Source organism: Gopherus flavomarginatus, chromosome 9 (genome assembly GCF_025201925.1).
Source record: "Gopherus flavomarginatus isolate rGopFla2 chromosome 9, rGopFla2.mat.asm, whole genome shotgun sequence".
NCBI classification, from domain to species: Eukaryota; Metazoa; Chordata; order Testudines; family Testudinidae; genus Gopherus; species Gopherus flavomarginatus.
Genome location: NC_066625.1, coordinates 8,311,962 through 8,330,998, shown reverse-complemented (window position 1 = coordinate 8,330,998; position 19,037 = coordinate 8,311,962). Strand labels below are relative to the sequence as shown.

Below are 19,037 nucleotides of genomic sequence, written 5' to 3'. Positions count from 1 at the left end.
TGCGGTTGGCCTCAGGACCGCCCCTGTGGCTCAGGCAGCCCTAGGGTCAGCCACACCAGCCACTGCAGCTGCAGAAGTCACAGAGGTCATGAAAAGTCATGGAATCCATGACCTCTGCAAAAGACTCACCATTAACCATAACTAATCTTTTTGTCTTTCCTGTCTAACAATACTAGAGGCTCTTAATAGAATGAGAAGGCATTCATTTTGTTAGTGGTGTTGTTTTGGTTCTCTCACGAGTTTATCAAAGTTATATGAGAACTCGGACCACAGAAACATGAACATTATGACTTTTGTTCTTACAATGGATGTGGAGAGAGCTACATTTTCATATTTCATGGTTAGAAATAGCCAAGACCCTACATAAAGTTGATAGCTGCTTGACTTAATTTATAAAGGGGAGATTTTACAAAGGAGAGATCCATGGCTCATGCCCACATTGAAGTTTTGATAGCTCCTTCTAGCGGGATGGACCCATATATGCAATGAGTTGCTAAGGGAAATAAGTTTTTTAATGAATTGATATGGGCTCAAATTATTTTTCTGAGGGGAAAGTTTTATTTATATTAGTGTCCTCTTTGTGCTAGGTACTTTTCAAACATTTAAGAAGGACAACAAGCTCACAATGTTAGCTTTGTTTTCCATGCAGCTTATATCAGAGAAGCATGTCTCCATATTTTTGTGCTATATTAGTGATGCCCATCCTTTAATGTAGTACTTTAAACACCAGAGAGAAATAGAATGCAGATAATGGTGTTTTGAACAGGGATGTTGGAGGAGTAGGTTTGTTTCAATGCTACCTTTAACTATATTTGTTCGTCTTGAATCTGAAAGGCACAGGCTATACAAATGCATTTGAAGCTTCCAAGAAAAATGAATGTAGTTAATCATAGAACGATTGAGGTCTGTGGTACAATAAAATATATGATACGATATTTTTGGCAATGCCTACAGTGACCCAAAAAGTTTAGGGAAAAATGATGAAAATTTTCCTGGTTTAAAAGTGAAATGTTTTATAGATTTGTAACACATTGTGATTTGGGGTTGAAAACCACTCTTGAAGCCTGTTTAGGTTGGTAGGTTTCCTTGTCTGTTTGTGTGTGGGGGGGAGGGGGGGTTGTGTTTTTTTGTTTTTTTGCTTGCAAGGTAAGTTTTTTTCATTATTACGGAGTTGCTCAGCAAAAAACCTCTCAGATGTATATCACCCAAACTGAGTATGTATCAAACACATTTTTGAGGCTATGGTAAAGCATAATGGGAGGAGAAAAGCATATAATTGGGGACAGAGGTGTGGTTACATCTATACATCATAAAAGAGTCAGTAAATTTTCAGTTCCATCTCTGTTGGGCCTGATCCCTCACTGAGCTCTCTTCATTAAAGGCCAGAGTAACATGTTTTCACCCAATTACGCAAATATTCATAATTAGTTTGCAAATCACACTTTTAATATTCATTTTTTTCTCATCTGTGTTTCATTATTTTACTATCTGCTTAAAAACAAATAACTTTCCAAGAGGCATTCCCTGACATAAACCTGAATGTTATCTTGCTGTGTATATTATGCAGTACATGAATATAAATAGTACTTAGCAACAAAAATTAAGTGGTCACGGTTGATTTGCAGGAACATACACTGAAACTGGAATGATAAAGATTAGTTAGCACAGCCCCCTGGTGAAAAGATAACACACCTTTCTGTGAAGTGGTCCACGTCGAGTTGTACAGAACTAGTTTTGTTGAGTTTCAGTCAAGTATCGTGTGACCTGAGTGCATGGAAAGACTTAGCAGAATGAGATCCACTGACTCTGAAGTGGTCACCTTTGCTTTTTTACATATTGCAACCTAACTCCCACAGTCTCCTTGTTTCTCCGCTTAAACATTGTCACGGGGGCATTGGCAGATTCATTTGGCAAAACAAGAAACTCACGCCGGAATGCAACACTGTAGTTGGCCCAAAGAGGAAAATGGGGGAGGCAGGATTGGCCTCCCTAAATTTAATACTTACGGTTGCCAAGCCTCCAGGATTGTCCTGGAGTCTCCAAGAATTAAATATTAATATTTAATTAAAGGTTATGTCGTGATGAAATCTCCAGGAATACATCCAACCAAAAATGGCAACCCTATTGACCTCTCAGCTGCTTTCCTTCAGAACTCTCCAGAACTTGGGGGGGGACACAGGAATGTTCTGGGACAGGAGGTGTGGTGGGGCCTGGGCCAGCCTCCCCAGGGGATGGGGAGAGAGCCCCACCACACCCGGCTTTGCCACCAGCCCAGCTCTACCCTCGCTCCCTCTCCGCCCCCAGGCCAGCTCCCCTTCTAACCCCAGCACCTTCCCCCATCCTCAGTTCTGCCCCCAGCTCCACTGTCAGCCCAGACTCCTCTGCTGAGGAAGCCTTGGCTGTACATTAATGCAGGGGACAGGACCAGGGGGACAACCGATTCCATTACTTTTAAAGGGCTAGGGGGTGCAACAGGAAAAGTTTGGGCACCACTTCTCTAAACTGTTATGAGTTGTGTACATAAAGGTGTGCTAGGAGATCAAGTTGAGGATCTTGTCAAATGTAGTATTATCAAGTTGGGCCTTTTGTTCTAAGGGGAAAAATGTTAGTATGGAAGATATAAAAAATGCTATATGTTGGAAAGTTCCTCCTTTTCTATATATTAAAATTCTATACCTTGCCTGTGCTATTCCGAGTAAAACTGAATTTAAGTGTGTAGCTATCCCTTTTGCAACTCATCTAACAGCACTATCAAAGGCTTTGTTTTGCATACTTACTGTTTTTTTTTAGTTGTATTCTACAAAAATAACAATTTACGGGACACATGGGAGAATAGTCTGGGTATTACATTCACGATAAAATAACATTGTGATAAAATAACCATATGGGGGGGGGACGACATATTCCTCTATAGGATTTACAATATTACTCTTTTCTATGTCCATGCAGTCAGCTCCACATACTTTCTGCCCCTTCTGTTGGAAGGTCTGTGGCCCATGCAAATGACTTCTGCACATATGGTGGAATAGAAGGTTAACAAAAACTGTATACAATATAAACACAAAAAGCACTAATTGATAAAGTTTGCTGTACTTTTGAAAACAAAATATGTATTGGTTTTATTTGAAAATTAAGCGGCAACCAAAGAAAAGTTGTCTGATATCTAAGAAGAAACAAGTTTTAAAGTATCAAGGGGTAACTGTTTTAGTCTGTATCCACAAAAACAATGAGGAGTCCGTTGGCATCTTAAAAACTAACAAATTTATTTGGGCAAAAACCACTTCAGATGCATGGAGTGAAAATTACAGTTTTAAAGTATTTTTGATGCTTCAGATCCTGCTGTTATAATGATCAGGGCCCAGAAACAGTTGGTATGTACCCATACATTATCCCAACACCTTTCCTGACCCTGCTAACATCTCTCCACCCTTGTCAGTACCAGCTGGCCACTGGTGCAAAACTTCAACGCTGCAGCTGTCTGAGACTGCATAGGTCAACTGCTTTCATGCTCTTACTAGCATGTGCCAGTAGAGGGAGCCTTACCAGAGCCACTTACAAGTATGGGTCGTTTTTGTGAGGAAGCCGCAGTATTAGGAGCTGCTACAAGTATAATTTTCTGCTCTGGTGGAGGGCTGGTTGCAGTAGCAATAGCAGCAGTAGGAGGAGGTGGCGGTACTGGAGGAATGGAATGTGTTTAGGAAAGGAGAGCTTGGTGCCTGTCTGCAAATAGCTTGGAAGCACCAGAGCATTCCCTGAAGCTGCTGGAGTAGTAGCAGATAAACAGGAGAAGCAGTCCAGGAAGAGTAGAGTGCACCCTAGCAAGGAACCTGAGGCACTGATGCACCCAGCTAGGTTCCAGACTGAAATAAGATATTCTATCTAGGTGCTTTAGTAGTGGGTGGAGCTGTGGTGGTGGACAGAGCTTTAGAAAAAATAGATGGTTTTACTCTCCAGTCTGGCCACTGATGATGATTTGATGCAACAAAAACCAATTTTTTTCATTGGGGGAAAGGGAACAAAAACTTTAATACACCCTTTTTACAAATGCTTGAAAGAAGTACTAAAAAGTAATGCTAAAATACTATGCTGTTGATGTGCATACATAGATTCAGCTAATGCTAATTAATGAGTTGTGTGTTTTAAGGGAATAGACTTTTTAACTGCAAAGAGTGTGAAATCATTGCAGTTAAAATAGCATTAAGCTCTAGTTTTTGATTATGTATATAAAAGTAGTCTGACCTCATTGGGATCTGTAATGGAGACATTTATGTCACAATGCCTTTGATGTGTACACTGGCAGCTGAAGAAATGTGTAGCAAGAGAACTCACATGGTTTAACAGTGTAGGCTATAAGTATTCGTTCCAATGGAAATAGCTTAGTTTATTTCCATAGGGTTAGGGTAGGCAGATAAATTAATGTGTAAAAAAGCATCATAGCAAGTAAGTTGAAAACCACAAGCTCATTTAGAATCTTAAATTATTTGCCAATTAAAACTTTTTATGGAAGATAAATTCCATTATCTTTAATAGTAATATAACTTCCTGTCCTTCCATTCTCTTGTAATGAAGCATGTATGTTTGAGCTGTTTCCTTGGTACTTGATATAATTTACCCCAAATCTATCATCTTGTTAATGATATAAAGTATTGGAGTATATACAACAGACTTTGTACTATGCACATAGGGATTCTGAAGGAGGACTTGTCTTTAAGAGCTCTTAATCAAGCATTGGAACAATTATGAAATTCTTCCAGCTGGTGGTTCTGTTGTCCTTTGTTTTTTATTCCATAGATTTCCTTCTTACTCTGCTCTGAATGAGGAGTGTCTCTTCAGTATGGATGTCTCCTACAGGATTCCCTACTGACTTTGGCACCCAGCTGTGTAGAATCAGATTGTTGACAAATATATAACTGCAAACACACTCTATGCAGTACATGACTATTGGCTCTAAAGATAGTTTGAATATATAGTAAAAGCGGTGCTCTAGAAACCTGCTCTTCTGGTATCTCCCAATACAAATCTTCAACAGGGTTGCCAGGTGTCCGGTTTTCCAACAGAACATCCAGTTGAAAAGGGACTTTGGTGGCTCCAGTCAGCACTACTGACGGGGGCCATTAAAAGTCAGGTTGGTGTGGCATCAGCAGGTTCTCTACCTGGCTCCACGTGGCTCTCTGGAATTGGCAACATGTCCCTGCTTCTCATAGGTGGAGGAATGGCCACGGGGGCTCTATGTGCTAACCTGGCCTTCCTCGAGCACTGGCTCCACAGCTCCCTTTGGCCTGGAACCGTGGCCAGTGGGAGCTGTGGGGGCTGCACCCGTGGGCGGAGGCAGCATGCAGAGCTGCCTGGCTGCGCCTCCACCTAGGAGCAGCGGAGACATGTTGTCACTTGCAAGTAGCTGCCCGAGGTGAGTCACCCGGATCCAGCGCCCCAATCTCCTGCTCTGAGCCCCTTCCCACATCCAAACTCCCTCCCAGAGCCCACGCCCCGCACCCTTCCTGTGCCCCAGCCCTAAGCCACCTCCCACACCCAAACTCCCTCCCTCCATTGGTAAGTATAACTCTCAGTTAACTGGAATTTTTCACTGTCACTCCCCCATTCCCCCAACATCCAGGATAACAACGCTTTTCCTGTTGTTAGTGTTTATAGGGTGCTTAATAGATCTGAAGGGTCCAGTAGCCTTATTGTGCCCTGAATAATTGTACAACTTTACCTGATTTTGGCTTCAGAACCAATACTGTAGGGTTAGAAGTAAATCATCTAAGTGAAAGAGGTACATACATTGTTCAGAACTGTTTATTGTTGAAGAAAATGAAGACTAGATAACACTGGTAAAGTACAACCCTAGCGTAAGCAGATATTGTACAATTCATACCACTACTTCTGCCATTTAAATATGATCTTCTAACATTTCTTACTATTTCATTCCAGGGTATCATCTCAGGTTAGACTCTCAGCCACTTTAGTGATATTCTCATAAAGGCGTTATTATTAATTTGTTTTCTAGTAGTGCCTAAATGCCCCAAATCGGGATCAGGACAACATTGTACTAGGCAAGTACACAATGTAAGAGATAGTCCCTGCCCCCAATTGTTTACAGTGTTAACAGAAAAGATAGACAAGCGTGGGGAAAAGATATAGCATATAAGCAGAATGATGGCTGGTAAACACCATGTTAATTCCTTTTTTAATAAGTTTCCCTTTTTAAAAGTGTATATAGTGGGTTATAGTGTGAGCAAGGGGACAGGATGAATTAATAAAGCATAGGAGTGAAAAAAGGAAGACTTATATGGAGAGGGGAGGGAGGGAAGGTTAGAGGGGAATATAGTGAGCATAAAGAGTGAAGTTGCAGCAGAGACACACTGAGGAAAGGGTTGAGGTGGTTTGAAGAAAATGTCTCTCGATCAGCAAGGAAGAAAACATGTCTAGAATCAAAAAAGGGGGGAGGGGGAAAGAGGAGGGTGGAGAGCTGGTCAGGAAGTTCCAAAAGTTCTGGCAATGGTGCTTCTTTGAGTTCTAGGTGAGCTAATGGAGTTTCTTGGCTTCAAAGGGCTGACTCCACCTGCAGTTTGTCTCCCAAATTGGACTGGCTGGGGCTAGGCAGGAAACTAACTATATGAACCCTGGTGCACTGGGTGTGGGGGGACTAGGGTGACCAGATATTAAGGGGAAAATATCAGGACCCTCTGGTGGTGGGGGGGCTTTTTTTTTAACACCCATTCAGGAGTTCGGTGGCAATTTGGTGGAGAGCCCTTCAGTCACGGACAGTCTTTGGCAGTATTTCGGCAGGGGATAATAAACCTTGCCGCCAAAGACAGACGCACCTGCTGCCTAAGACCATCCCCGAATGAAGGACTCTCCGCCGAAGACCAGGAAACAAAATATTGGGACAAATGGCGTCCCGACTGTTGTCTGGGTGAGACACGGGACAAACTCCTCAAAATCAGGACTTACCAGGACATCTGGTCATCCTAGGGGGGACCCCAGAAGGGGATCCCCACTTTGTCTGGGGGTAGTGAGCAGCACAATCCCAGTTGTATTTTGTTTTTAAAATCTACTGTAGAATCAACCAAAACTATTCCTATTAATCTTCTTAATTTGATAATGGTTTCCATTGTAGAAAAATAATTTAAATTTTGTCATCTTTAGCTGGGAATAAAGGAAATTCAAAATCAGAAAAATGGAGGAAACAGCATCTTAGGGGAAATAGTGATGGTGTTCTTAATTGTCCTAAGGATGCAAATGATGCTCTGTTGCTGTTCATAGCTAGCAAATTCATCATTTGGCAGCACCCATTTGAATTTTGTCACTTCCCTAAGTACAGTATGGTTGATCTGTTTTAAGTAACTGAGAATCAACAGCTTGCTATGATTAAAATTACTAAATTTATTTCTATCTTATCCAGTGTATTAATAAAATGTCTTTTGCCTGGTCACCTGACACTTATTTTTATTACAGCCCTTTCAGTTACTGCTACTATTTGAACTGAAAGAAAGAGGACTTTTGCAACATTGGTCATAATTTAGTTTGTCCAAATTAAAATTGAAAGAAAAAGCTAATGTCAGCAGTAAACAACTTTGCAAAAGATCATTGGCCTGAACAAAAGCACTTCAAAATTTTAATATACTTGAATGTTTAATGCCTAATCTATTTGAATTTTCATTCAGATTTTAAATGTACACTTTGAAGCTATTTAATGAATTTTAACAAAAAACCCTGCATTTTCTGTTTTAGAAATAGAAAAAGTAAATTCTCCCCAGCATATCAACTCTTCAGATTGTAGTATAAGACTAACTCTGCATGCCTAGTAATCAGTTGCCTTAATTATGGCTTTTCATTACTTGTATCTTGCATTGTAATTACTTATTGCAGAATACAAGGCAAACTTGAGCCAGCTAACACTTTACCATTGGTGTCGTCTTCCTCTGCCTTTAACAGTTAGATAACTTGTACTGTAACTGAAAAATCCTGCAACAGGTTTTCCAATTTCTAATTGCACAGACATTTTTGTGCAGGAAAGAAATACATGGAAGATAGGCTTCCACGTTTGGCATTCTTTCTTCTAGATTTGAACTCACTTTCTCTCTCTCTCTCTCCTTTTTTTTTTCCCCCCTCACTCCCCTTTTTGTTTTGCAGCCATAGACCTTTTGTATGGGGGTATATACTGCTTTATGTGTCAAGATTACATATACGACAAAGACATGGAACAAATTGCCAAAGAGGAACAACGGAAGGCTTGGAAATTACAAGGTTTGGTTTTCCTGGCTGAATTTCTTATATTTATTTTAATCATACCTGTCCCTCCCATTTGTCAATGGCAAAAACCAGTAAGGGGAAGAGAGAGATCTTTAGGGACAATAGTGCAGACTGTGGGGGAGAGATTTATAGATATTGCTGTCCAGGAGCTAGACTGTTAGTTTAATATGTGCACCACACTAAATTATAACAAATTTTTTTATTTTTTTTAATTACAACATAATATAAAATCCTCTATCATGATCATGGACAACTTACCTCATGTCATCAGAGTGAGATCTATATCAGGTAGAAAACGTAACAATCTACCTCTTAGACTATCTTAGGTATCTCAGGCAAGAAATCTGTTCCCCTCACATGAAATGCCACCTTTGTCTGTGATTTTTTTCATAGAGTGTGCCAGCTTACATACACACACCCATCTTCTGATTGTCCACACACAGTATATGTGTAAAGATATTTACACACAAATATATGTACACACATTTGTTTTGTTATTCAGTTTGCTTTCCCTAATTTTTTCTTTTTTAGCCTTCACCCCAACAGTGGTTTCTCACTACCAGTGTACAATGACAGGTAAGACACGTGGGCTGGTGACGCACTTCACTAACAAGCGTCCCTTTGCTGATTATCCTGCCATGTTAGACATGAATCTCATAATGCAGATCGTTTTCCTCTTCTTTTGGTTATGTTTCAGGGATCCAGTAATAATAATGTACTTGATTTCCCATATCCTTCCCTTGATTGAGCTACTGCAAAGCAAATATTTTCTTTTTGTGGTGGGGAGAGGACATATTGATTCTCTTAACCAATCTGAATAACGTTTAAAGGATCTCTTGTGGAAGCTTTAACATCTTCCATTTTTAATGGTTTCTAGAAATGTGTTTTCTTAAAGTGAGGAAGTCTATTTTTGAAGGCAGACTGTTTGTTTATACACAATTATACACTGCAATTAATGAATCTATGGCATCCCTTTCCAGTGTGATAGACCTAGCCAGGGGCTGAAATGCAAGTAAACTATTCCCACCCTCACTTTAAGACATTTTTTTTTAAGAGTAGCAGCTGTAGGTATATTAAGCAGACCTTAACTGGAACATTCTTGGTGTATCATGAAACAGCTGCATATTGACTTACTCCAAAAAAAACCAAATTCTCCTTTTTGCTCCTTACTAGAGTATTTTGAAGCAGTTCAATCAGGAAGGGAAGGTAGTAGAGGATCTTAGAACAAGAAAATCATGGCATGAAATGCTTTCCTGCAGAGTATTATGTTGCAATTATTGGGGAAAGTATTTTTAAACCTTGCATTTGGTCTGTGCTCCTCTATCTTTAACTCCTCAAATCTGTTTAAAATTTGCTTTCTTGAGCCCAAGAGTTAATCAACCACAAGAGCAAAACAGTTGCTCAGGACATAATAGGAATTTTATGGACTTTTCCTATCCTTCATTTTAATGAGTAAATTCAAAGAGCATTTTCTTAATTTCACTGTCCCCAGGAACAGTATCTCTGTACTTTCTGTACCAAGACACACAAGTCTGCCTTCCAGCGGACATTGGCGGTTTTAGAACAGTCCAGAAAGAGTTATGTACCACGTTTTCAGATGTAGGGGTCCAAAACAGGAATAAACTGTTAAGATATAAAATGTAGCTACGTCTGTTCCTGAATTTAAATTACAGAAATATGCAGTATAGATATTTTCTTTAAAGCTGTGGCATAGGATTCTTCATTTAAAATGTTTCATTTTGTAACTTTCCTTTGTGATGCAATTCACTTAGACATTTTGTTGAGAAATGCTGAAAACACGTGCATACTGAGGAATAGTAGAGAATTGTCTTCTCATCCACAAGAACCTGCACTGTACAGTGGTTCATGTCATTTAAATGACAGCAGAGTTATAAATAATCTCCAAATAGGATTCTAGAGTTCACAGTACTGCTCAGAAACTGTTTGAATGTCTCCATCCTCCACCGCACACTTCAAATTATGAGATGAGCTTAAAAATGCAGAAGGTTAAAGACACAAAAAACAGAAGGCAAACCTGAATTTACTATACTTTGCCTTCACCTTTTCAATCTTTTCTCTACAACCATGAGAGCTAGAAACTTTTTTAAAGAAGGCTGAGATTCTAATGTGATAACATGACTCCAGGAAAAGAGACTTTTAAGAAAAACCCCAAATATCACAAGACTTGTGATTAAAATTTTTAGAATTGAAAACACTGGAATAATATCAGAACAAGTTTGAAGACAGGATGTTCTGGGTAGCCAGACCCACAAGTGCAGCCATAGTTCAAGATTAAATCCTCAATTCTGAGATGCAACTATGAGCAACAAAACAGTGTTAATGTTGTAATTCTCCTGTATTTCTCAAGTATTGAATGTTTGCATATTTAATAGTGAGGAGAAGAAAATGTATTTGGGTATTTTGTGTGTCTCCCCTCCTAACTAATGTTCAAAATCTGGGTTTACTTCAGAATACCAAAGTCATTAATCTATATTAATGAGTGCCTGCAAAATGAGGGGAGTGTGTGTTTGTTTTTTTTTAATTTAAAAAACTAGAACCCAATAAAGCTTCTGAAAACTCTAAATACCTGGATATATGGCCATCTATTAAAATACCTAAATAAACTTTAAAATGATTTCTGAATGGAGAGGTCAAGATCTCATATGCCAAGATGCAATTCTAAATAGCTGTTTTACAGCACCATTTTGAAAACAGTGAGTTTTCTCTCCAGTAATAACATTGCTTTCCCTTAACCATAAGTGGTAATTTGTACATGCCTTGAGATTTTCAGTCTATTTAAGATTGTTCATGTTGCAGATTTTAGTGCACTCTTTATGCCCCTGCCCCACCATTCCTGGAAAAAATGTGAACCACTGCCAAAGAGTGGAATCAATCTTTCCACGTTTTGGGGCACACCTCAATTTTCTCCTTACATTTTATAAAAAGAATAAATGTAAAGGGAACAGGAAATCTTTGAATCTGCTTCCTTCAGCTCCCTATCTCTGCTTTAAACTCTACTGCGGAACAAAACTTATGACCTTTCTAATGAGAGGTTTCCTGTAAGAGAGATGTCACACCTGTTTTGCTCTTGCTGTTTGTCCTGGCATTTAACTTTGTGTGTGTGATTTTTTTTTTTAATTCCTATTTAAACAAGACTTAATTGCTTCACCCAGAATCCTGTAAAGCTGTCAGATCTCTTTTATTTACCTTGACTACTTTAAAATTACTTGAGGACTCGGATTCGCTATTAAGCCCTTGGATCCCAAACCGACAAACACTCAAGCAACATGCTTAACTTTATGCATATAAATAGTACCATTGACTTGTGTGGGACTGTTCACATGCATAAAGTTAAGGCACTTCTGTGTGCAGGATTGGGGCTTTAGTGTTAATATTTTCACTTTTATGCAATAAACCAATATTTGTACATATTGGATGTTTATTTTTTAAACAGTCTCATTAAACAATTAACCAAAGTCCTGTACAGTACCTATTGATAAACTATACTAAATTGGCTTGGTCATTTTTAAATTGTAGCATAACTGAAATTTAGACTTACCAGGCTTGCAACTGGCCAGTCCAGTAGCTGGTAGTACTAAAACGTTGGAAATAATATAAAATTCTGACAGTTTGCTTGCAAAACCGTTTGTTATAAATTAACACAGAAATATTGTTAATCTGAAAAGATTTGCTGAAGCTGTCTATTGAAAAGTTTGTGGCAAGCCAATGTTCTGTCATATGTGAACTGTCCATATGTGTCTCTGTAATGCTGCTTCATTCAGCATTTGCCTGTGCATACTGTATAGTGTGTTCAAAGCATTGCAGCTGTTTAATCTCCTCAATCTGTTACATGGTAATTAGTTTCCCTATTTATTTTCCTTGTATTTTCCTTTAATGCTGAACCTTGGGAAAAGGGAAGGAGTGTTTGTTAGTTCTTGTGCTCTTCATTAAAAATTGTTGAGTCAAATATAGTAAAGAGATATGTGAATCTACGTAGATTTGAAGTTTGTTGTCCTCATGAATCCAAGAATGAGACCTCAGTCATATGCAGGAACCTTGAGGGTCAAGAGTAACTATGACTCAGACATTTTGGATGGGTAACTTCTGACAGGCAGAGCTATTTCTGAAAATGAAGATCAAAGAGCTATTAAAAATGAAACATGTACCATGCAGAATGTGTAAGCCTCCAGCTACATTTTCTACTCTCCGTCTTTTCATGTGTATGATTTATAATTTATTTTCTCTAGCACAGTACTGTTTCATCGATGCGCATTCTGCACAGAATAAGATGAACTCTAATTGACTTTAATCCTCAATTTCAGAATAGATTGCCTGTCTTTTTTTTTAATGCCAAAATGCTTTTGTGACTTACTATAACTGGCCTTGCATAGCAATTTCTCTCTTTGCTGCATAGAATGCTCAGCAGCCTTTAGCTGGTCAGCTCTTGGGTCTTTTATTGTTGTTGTAGTTTTCATATTTCAGATTATACTGTAGACACCTCTGTGTCAACATCTAATCTGTTCCACTGATTACTGGCTCTCCTGACTCCCCTCTACCCTCCAGTCCCCCAAACAAAATAAATGTTTTTGAAACATAGCATTGGGGGTTATTATTTTAAGAAAATAATTAATGTGACAAATTTCAGCTATGGCTCTAGAGAAAATAAGGTTTGACTCTGGGTAGTGGGGAGTTAATTTAAAAAAAAAAAACCCACTACATCTAACTATATTTCTGGGGAATGTTAGAGCATTCGACTTTCACTCTACTAGAGTCTGTTTGCTTTTACCCAATGCTACAATGGCATAGTGAGAGTTACAGCAGCATACCCCCTAATATGTGATAAGGGAATACACTATTAAGTATCTTCCAAATCCTCTAAAACCTGCTTTGCATCTATTAAGAGTAAGACTGTAGCTGTCCGGTACGTTGGATCTATTTTGGCTTATTTACCATATTTGTCATTTCATTGAAGAGATGTGGGGACAATTGTCTACATTGCCCTATATCTCAGCCAATCTGTGCTTAGCCCCAAGACATGCAGTTGTGCTGGCAATATGACCCCTTGGAGCCCAAAGAAAATCATGGACACTTGAAACAATAAATAACACTGGATTGGCCTTCATGCTGGGGTTCTTTTTAATTGGAGGTTTTTTCATCCATTGGTGGGAAGACTGTTACTTGGAAACAGATAGGAATTCTATACAAGTAACTGCTTTTGTGTGCTTTTAGCCCATGTTTATGGGAACATATTGTCAAGGTCAATTGCTGCCTTTCTGAACAGTAATAAAAAGCAAGCTGGCTATTGTAGTTTTTTGTATACTGAATCCAACTTAATGGACAGTGCATTACAATCTTTTCTTGAAAGTATCCTTTCAGCTGTTCTAGCCAACAGCACCCTGAAATTTTCTTTTCATCTGCTCAGGCATTGGAGAGAAGTATTCAACATGGGAGCCAACCAAACGAGAGTTAGAATTGCTACGACACAACCCCAAGCGGAGAAAAATAACCACAAATTGCACCATAGGTAAGTCAGGGAAACAGTTTCTCCGATGATTTCTCCACCAACTGCTCTTTCAAAGCCCCGTGATGTTTTTCTTGCCTTTCAAGGTTTAAATGCATGTTCTCAGGTTGTGTCTTACAACTGGTTTTTCTTTTTAAATGTGTCATGTCATCTTAATGACCATTGTTTGTTTACTAACTTCCATTCTCTCTTCTCTGTAGAAGGATGTGTGCTGTGTCATTTCAGATACTGAAGATAGTAGACCTTTAAAGTTAGGAGACACTTAACCCCTGTGTATACTAGGAAATTCTATGGGGGAAGAATCCCTACTGACGGTACCACCAGTTCAGTTGAAGTTTTAACTGAAGTAGTAAAAACACTAGGAGCTGCAAGAACTAATGTACACGAGAGCTCCCATTAGTGCTACCACCAAGGCAGTTGCACCAGTGGAAATTCTCTTGTTCAGACACAGCCCAAATTGCATCTTCCTTTCACTTGAAAGCTTTGGTCTTTTACCAAACGAGAGCTTCAGTCTTTTTACCGGATGGGAGCTTTGACTTCTTTCCTCCTACTTTAGAGGATCCAGAGGAGATGAGCAAAAATGATTTTAAAAAAAAAAAAAAGTTTAGAAAATCTGACTATGAAGGAAAATAAAAAAACTGGATGTTTAATCTTGAGAAAAGAAAGATTGAAGGCAGACCTAATAGGTCTTTAATATAATTGTCTATAAAGAAGGCTGTAAACAATTTTTCTCCATGTCCACTGAAGGTAGGACAAGAAGTAATTGGCTTAGTCTGCAACAGGAGAGGTTTATGTTAATATTATAAAGAGTTTCCTAACTTTAAGGAATAGGTTACTAAGGGAGGTTGTGAAATCTCCATCATTCAAGGTTTTTAAGAACTGTCTAGACAAACACCTGTCAGGAATGGTCTAGGTATACTTGGTACTACTTCAGCACAAGGGAATGGCCTGTATGATCTCTCGAGGTCCATTCTGGCCTTACATTTCTATGATTCTATGTTGAAAATTCCATAAGGTGTCCTTTAGACTCATATTTTGAACCCAAAGCACATAGTCTGTTCTCCATCTTGTTTGTTTTAGATTTCAGTTCCTAGATTCACAGATTCCAAGGCAAGAATGGACCATTCTGTACAAATCAAATAGTAGCACACAAAGTTAGTTGGCTCACTTTGGAGCCAAGAGCTATCTGATATGCAGGCATAATGAGAAATGATTGGGAAACAGCTGGGGAAGAGAGGAGAGAATGTGCAGAAGTTCTCACAAAATGTAGATTCTGTTTTTCATCAAAACTGCCTGACCAGCTCTAATGATGACTAATCTGGCCAGTAATAATCCTGTGACTTTGTTTTCTTTATAGATTAATGCATGCTAACATATTCAGTTATGAAGATTTCTGAGATTAGGATAACCGTAGGCCCAGATTTTTACAGTTATTTAGGCATTGCTCTGTTTAACATTGCAATGCCTAAGTCTCATTTTCAAAAGTGACTTAGGAGCCTAAGTTCCATTGTCTTTCAATATGACTTAGACTCTTAAGTGCCTAAGTCACTTTTGGAAATGAGACTGAGTCAGTTAGGTGTTGTAGCACTCAGCAGAGCAATGACTAAGATTCCTTTAAAAACCTCTGCTATAGTCACTAGATGCAGGAAGCAGTTTGTGAAGTCCCTAAATGTTGCCTCATTTTTCAAAACTTCTGTTAAGTATAAGTGCATCATCTAATGTTCACACCTTTTCACCCTCAAATTCTTTGGGAGTAATGATGAATAAAATAGTTTTATATACATGTTTCTAGTACAGTAGTGCATAAATAATACAATACATGTATATAGTACCTGAAACTCTGGATTGAGAAGCAATAATGTGACTTCAAGAAAGGAAGTCAAGATCTGGGGATAGAAGAGTAATGTCAAAGAAAGGACATCTATTTTTGCAACAGCAGAGCAGAAAGAAGGGTTGAAACACACCTGGACCTTGGACACTTCAAGCAGCCTAAGAAAGCACTCTAAATTGAGCTGGTTTGTTCTCTATTGCTTGTTCATTTTGGGATGTGATTTTTTTTATGAAACTGTAATATATTGTATAAGAACTATTTTACCAATTACTTGGCTAAATGAATTCTACAGGACAAATGAAAGTGGGTTTGATAAAATATTAAGTCGCATCTGACCTTTCTGAACAATGAAACGTTTATGGATGTTGTTTCTCTTTCCATTTTGATGGAATGAGATGCTGATTCTTAAGACTTTTAATTTTTCAGTCTGTTAAAAGGGATGGTTCTGACTGATTGAAATCTTATACACACAGCATGGCAGGGAAAGTGCTTATGAAACACAGGGGATAAGGGCAATGACTGATGTCTTTACTTCTGCAGGCGTGCTTTTAATAATTTCTCCTACTGAGCCCTGGAGCTGTCTGTATGCCAAGATTTAAAAAGAGAAAAAAATCAAAGCACCCAAGAGACTTAATGCAGTTTTGGGCTACAGTTAAAAGCAAAAGTCTTGCTTTCTTTCAGAAAAATACATTGGGGGTTTAACTGAAAAAAATTTGTCATTGTCCTTCAGCTTTTTCTCTCTATCCCCAGCCTGTTGCTAAATATATACCTGTTTGTAGACTGAAATGACGCAGTTACCTGGACATTCCCATTTCTCCTTTCTGATGCTCATTTCTTCAGACATCAGGTCTTTATTGATCCATAATAGACATCTCTTTCATCTTCTGAGGTAGATAAATGAGTCAGAGAACATGCATAGCTGTCTGATTGTATTGGCTCTGATAATGAAACTTAGGCTGATAATCAGCTGTAAGCGTCGCAGGCCTGTTGATTTGATTCTGTTTACATGGAGAATCCAGTTTAGACTAACCAAATCTCCTTTTACCTTTTTGTAAAGCTGATTTAAAAGAAAAAAGGCAGATACTTGCTTTCTCCCCCTCTCCCTTCCTTGATGTAGAATTGCATTTTGGATTTTTTAAAATTCTCAGGTATGACATGTTGAAATGGTTATTGAGCCTCTTGTTGTCAGATGCCACCGGTGTGGTGCTCTGCTCTGTCCAATGTTGATAAGTCAGCTGCGTGCATGTGTTCCCTCTGTGTGCTGCCCTGGTTCTGTAGATCACTGGCACAAAAGACCCCGAGAGAACTCCCACAGACTCCGATAAGGTATGAAGGCATCCGGCCAGTTTTATTGTCAAACGAAGCACAATAATAGTTTCCAGCAAACTCTACAGGACATACTACGAATATGTGCCCCCTGAAAATGGACACAGCTCAGTCAGTAGCGGAATGCTCCACTGTCCCCTAGGCCAGACAAAGGCACTGCCCCAGGGATGTATTCTTATACCCAAGTACAAACAAGTTACACATCACTCCTGACGTATTGAGGTGCAACCCCTCTACATAGCAAGGTACAGCCCCTCTACACAGTAAGGTGCCGCCTCTCACTTTATACATGTTGGTTCGAACAAAACAACTCTATCCATCATATTACCCTTTTGCCCTTTAGGATGGGTCAGCCTATTCCTTGTTATCTGTGTAGATTGTGCAAGTATCTGAGCGTTCTGGTACCTTTTAGGTATGTGTATTTTTGCATCATCACCCCTTTCCTTGCCACCTTCTGTGAGCAGAGCCTGCCTCTGGCTCACAGTTTAACTTTGCTTTATGTTAGCAAAGTCTTGACCATTACTTTAGTTCAGGCCTTAGGCCTCATACCGGGCCTCTGATACAAGGGTTTATGTTTCAGGGCCTCATCTTACTACAGCTCTGAAACTGGTTCTGTATAGCTTTAACTGAGGTACACTTGTACTGTAACTAATGAGGATGGCATGGTATTCCTGGAATCCAAGACAACACAGACTTGGAATAGCTTGGAAAAATATGTACATGTGTGGGTTATCCATGAGAGAATTTTGAAAAGAGGGCTTGCCATAGGGTTTTCCCCCATAGTGAGAACTCCGCTAACATGGATTGTAACATACTGGGAGCTGGTTCAGAGGTCTAAAATAACCATATTTTTGGTTTCCCATTAGGTTTTACACCATTAGTCTTTAAAACAACATCTCTTCAGAGTCATGTGGATTTTTAACCCCCTAGCAAAGTCTGCTTTGCACTGCAAGTTATTTTCCTATTCTTGTCTTGCAGTGCTGAGAAATGACCTTTGGCGGCCTCTTTAATAGCTAGCTGGCTCTGTGCACTAGTTTTTCTGAACTTCTGCACAACAGCGATATCCTTAGTCTTGCACTGACACCATAAATTAAGTATGTAGATGAACTGCCATAAAATGAGTTTTTTATTACTAAGAACTAATAACTCACTTTCTACCTTTCATTTCAGTCAAAATAAAATTATATTTCCTTGTACATAGCAACTTGTCAATTTTCTAGTAGTGTGTAAAGAACCTCTTTTATACATCATCAAAAAACTGCTCTCCAAGATTTGTTGGATCTCACCAGCACTACAGTTTGAAGAAAAATCAGAGAGAAACTGGATATCTGTATCTCTCTCACCAGATACTTGCTTCCAAACAATGAATATACACACGGTAAATTTTTTGCTGAGTCACTTTTTGTGCCATTGTGCAGATTCCACTTCAAATTAAAGTAGTTCTAGTAGTGGTGCAGGCTAGAAAGTCCCAAGCTTTTATTGGTTCTTGCTTTCTGGATGTTCACCAAAGAATCATCCTCACAATTGCATTTGCCTGTCTGAAGTGACTTTGGGACAAATTGCTAAAGTGCCAACAGTGAGCTCAGGTGCTGATGGAAATAATGACACATGGTCACTGCCCTAAGGATCCAATCTAGATTAGACAGGCAGTACAGTAGACCTATAATACATGGGGTGAGTTTGCAAACTTGAAATGCTGATAATCATTATTTAGTCTTTGCAGAATTAAATAACATCTTGGTTTTGGATTCAAGACTTACTGGTTTGGTTTGATAAATTTCTGACATGCTAATTACACCAGAAAATCCTTAAGGACAATTTGCATAGATAAAATTTAGATAATGCCACTATTGGAATTTTTTTCCAGACATACAAGGGAAAACTCAATTTTTAAGTCTGTCTCCTGTTGCTCTATGAAGGCACTGCACTCAGCTAGCCCATCAAACTACTACATTCAGACATATAAGAGAGGTTTTTATTATGGGGATGGGCTGGGTGGGAGGGAGATGTAGCATGTTTTGGGGGCCATTTTCATAGCTCATCTTGTTCTCATATCATTAGTACCCACAAGATTAGTACTCCTAAGCAGACTGAGGTATTAGC

The 19,037-nt window shown here is 39.0% G+C and overlaps 1 protein-coding gene across 2 annotated transcripts in view; it reads left to right on the top strand.

Moving 5' to 3' along the window:
- USP22 (ubiquitin specific peptidase 22) overlaps positions 1-19,037 on the top strand; it is a 175,948-nt gene that overhangs the window by 95,704 nt on the left and 61,207 nt on the right. The window contains exons 3-5 of one of the 2 annotated variants that reach the window (XM_050966575.1): positions 8,137-8,250; positions 8,788-8,832; positions 13,679-13,780. In XM_050966575.1, coding sequence (XP_050822532.1) covers positions 8,137-8,250; positions 8,788-8,832; positions 13,679-13,780 — 261 coding nt within the window. The remainder of the gene's footprint in view (positions 1-8,136; positions 8,251-8,787; positions 8,833-13,678; positions 13,781-19,037) is intronic. The other variant, XM_050966576.1, reaches the window with a different exon arrangement.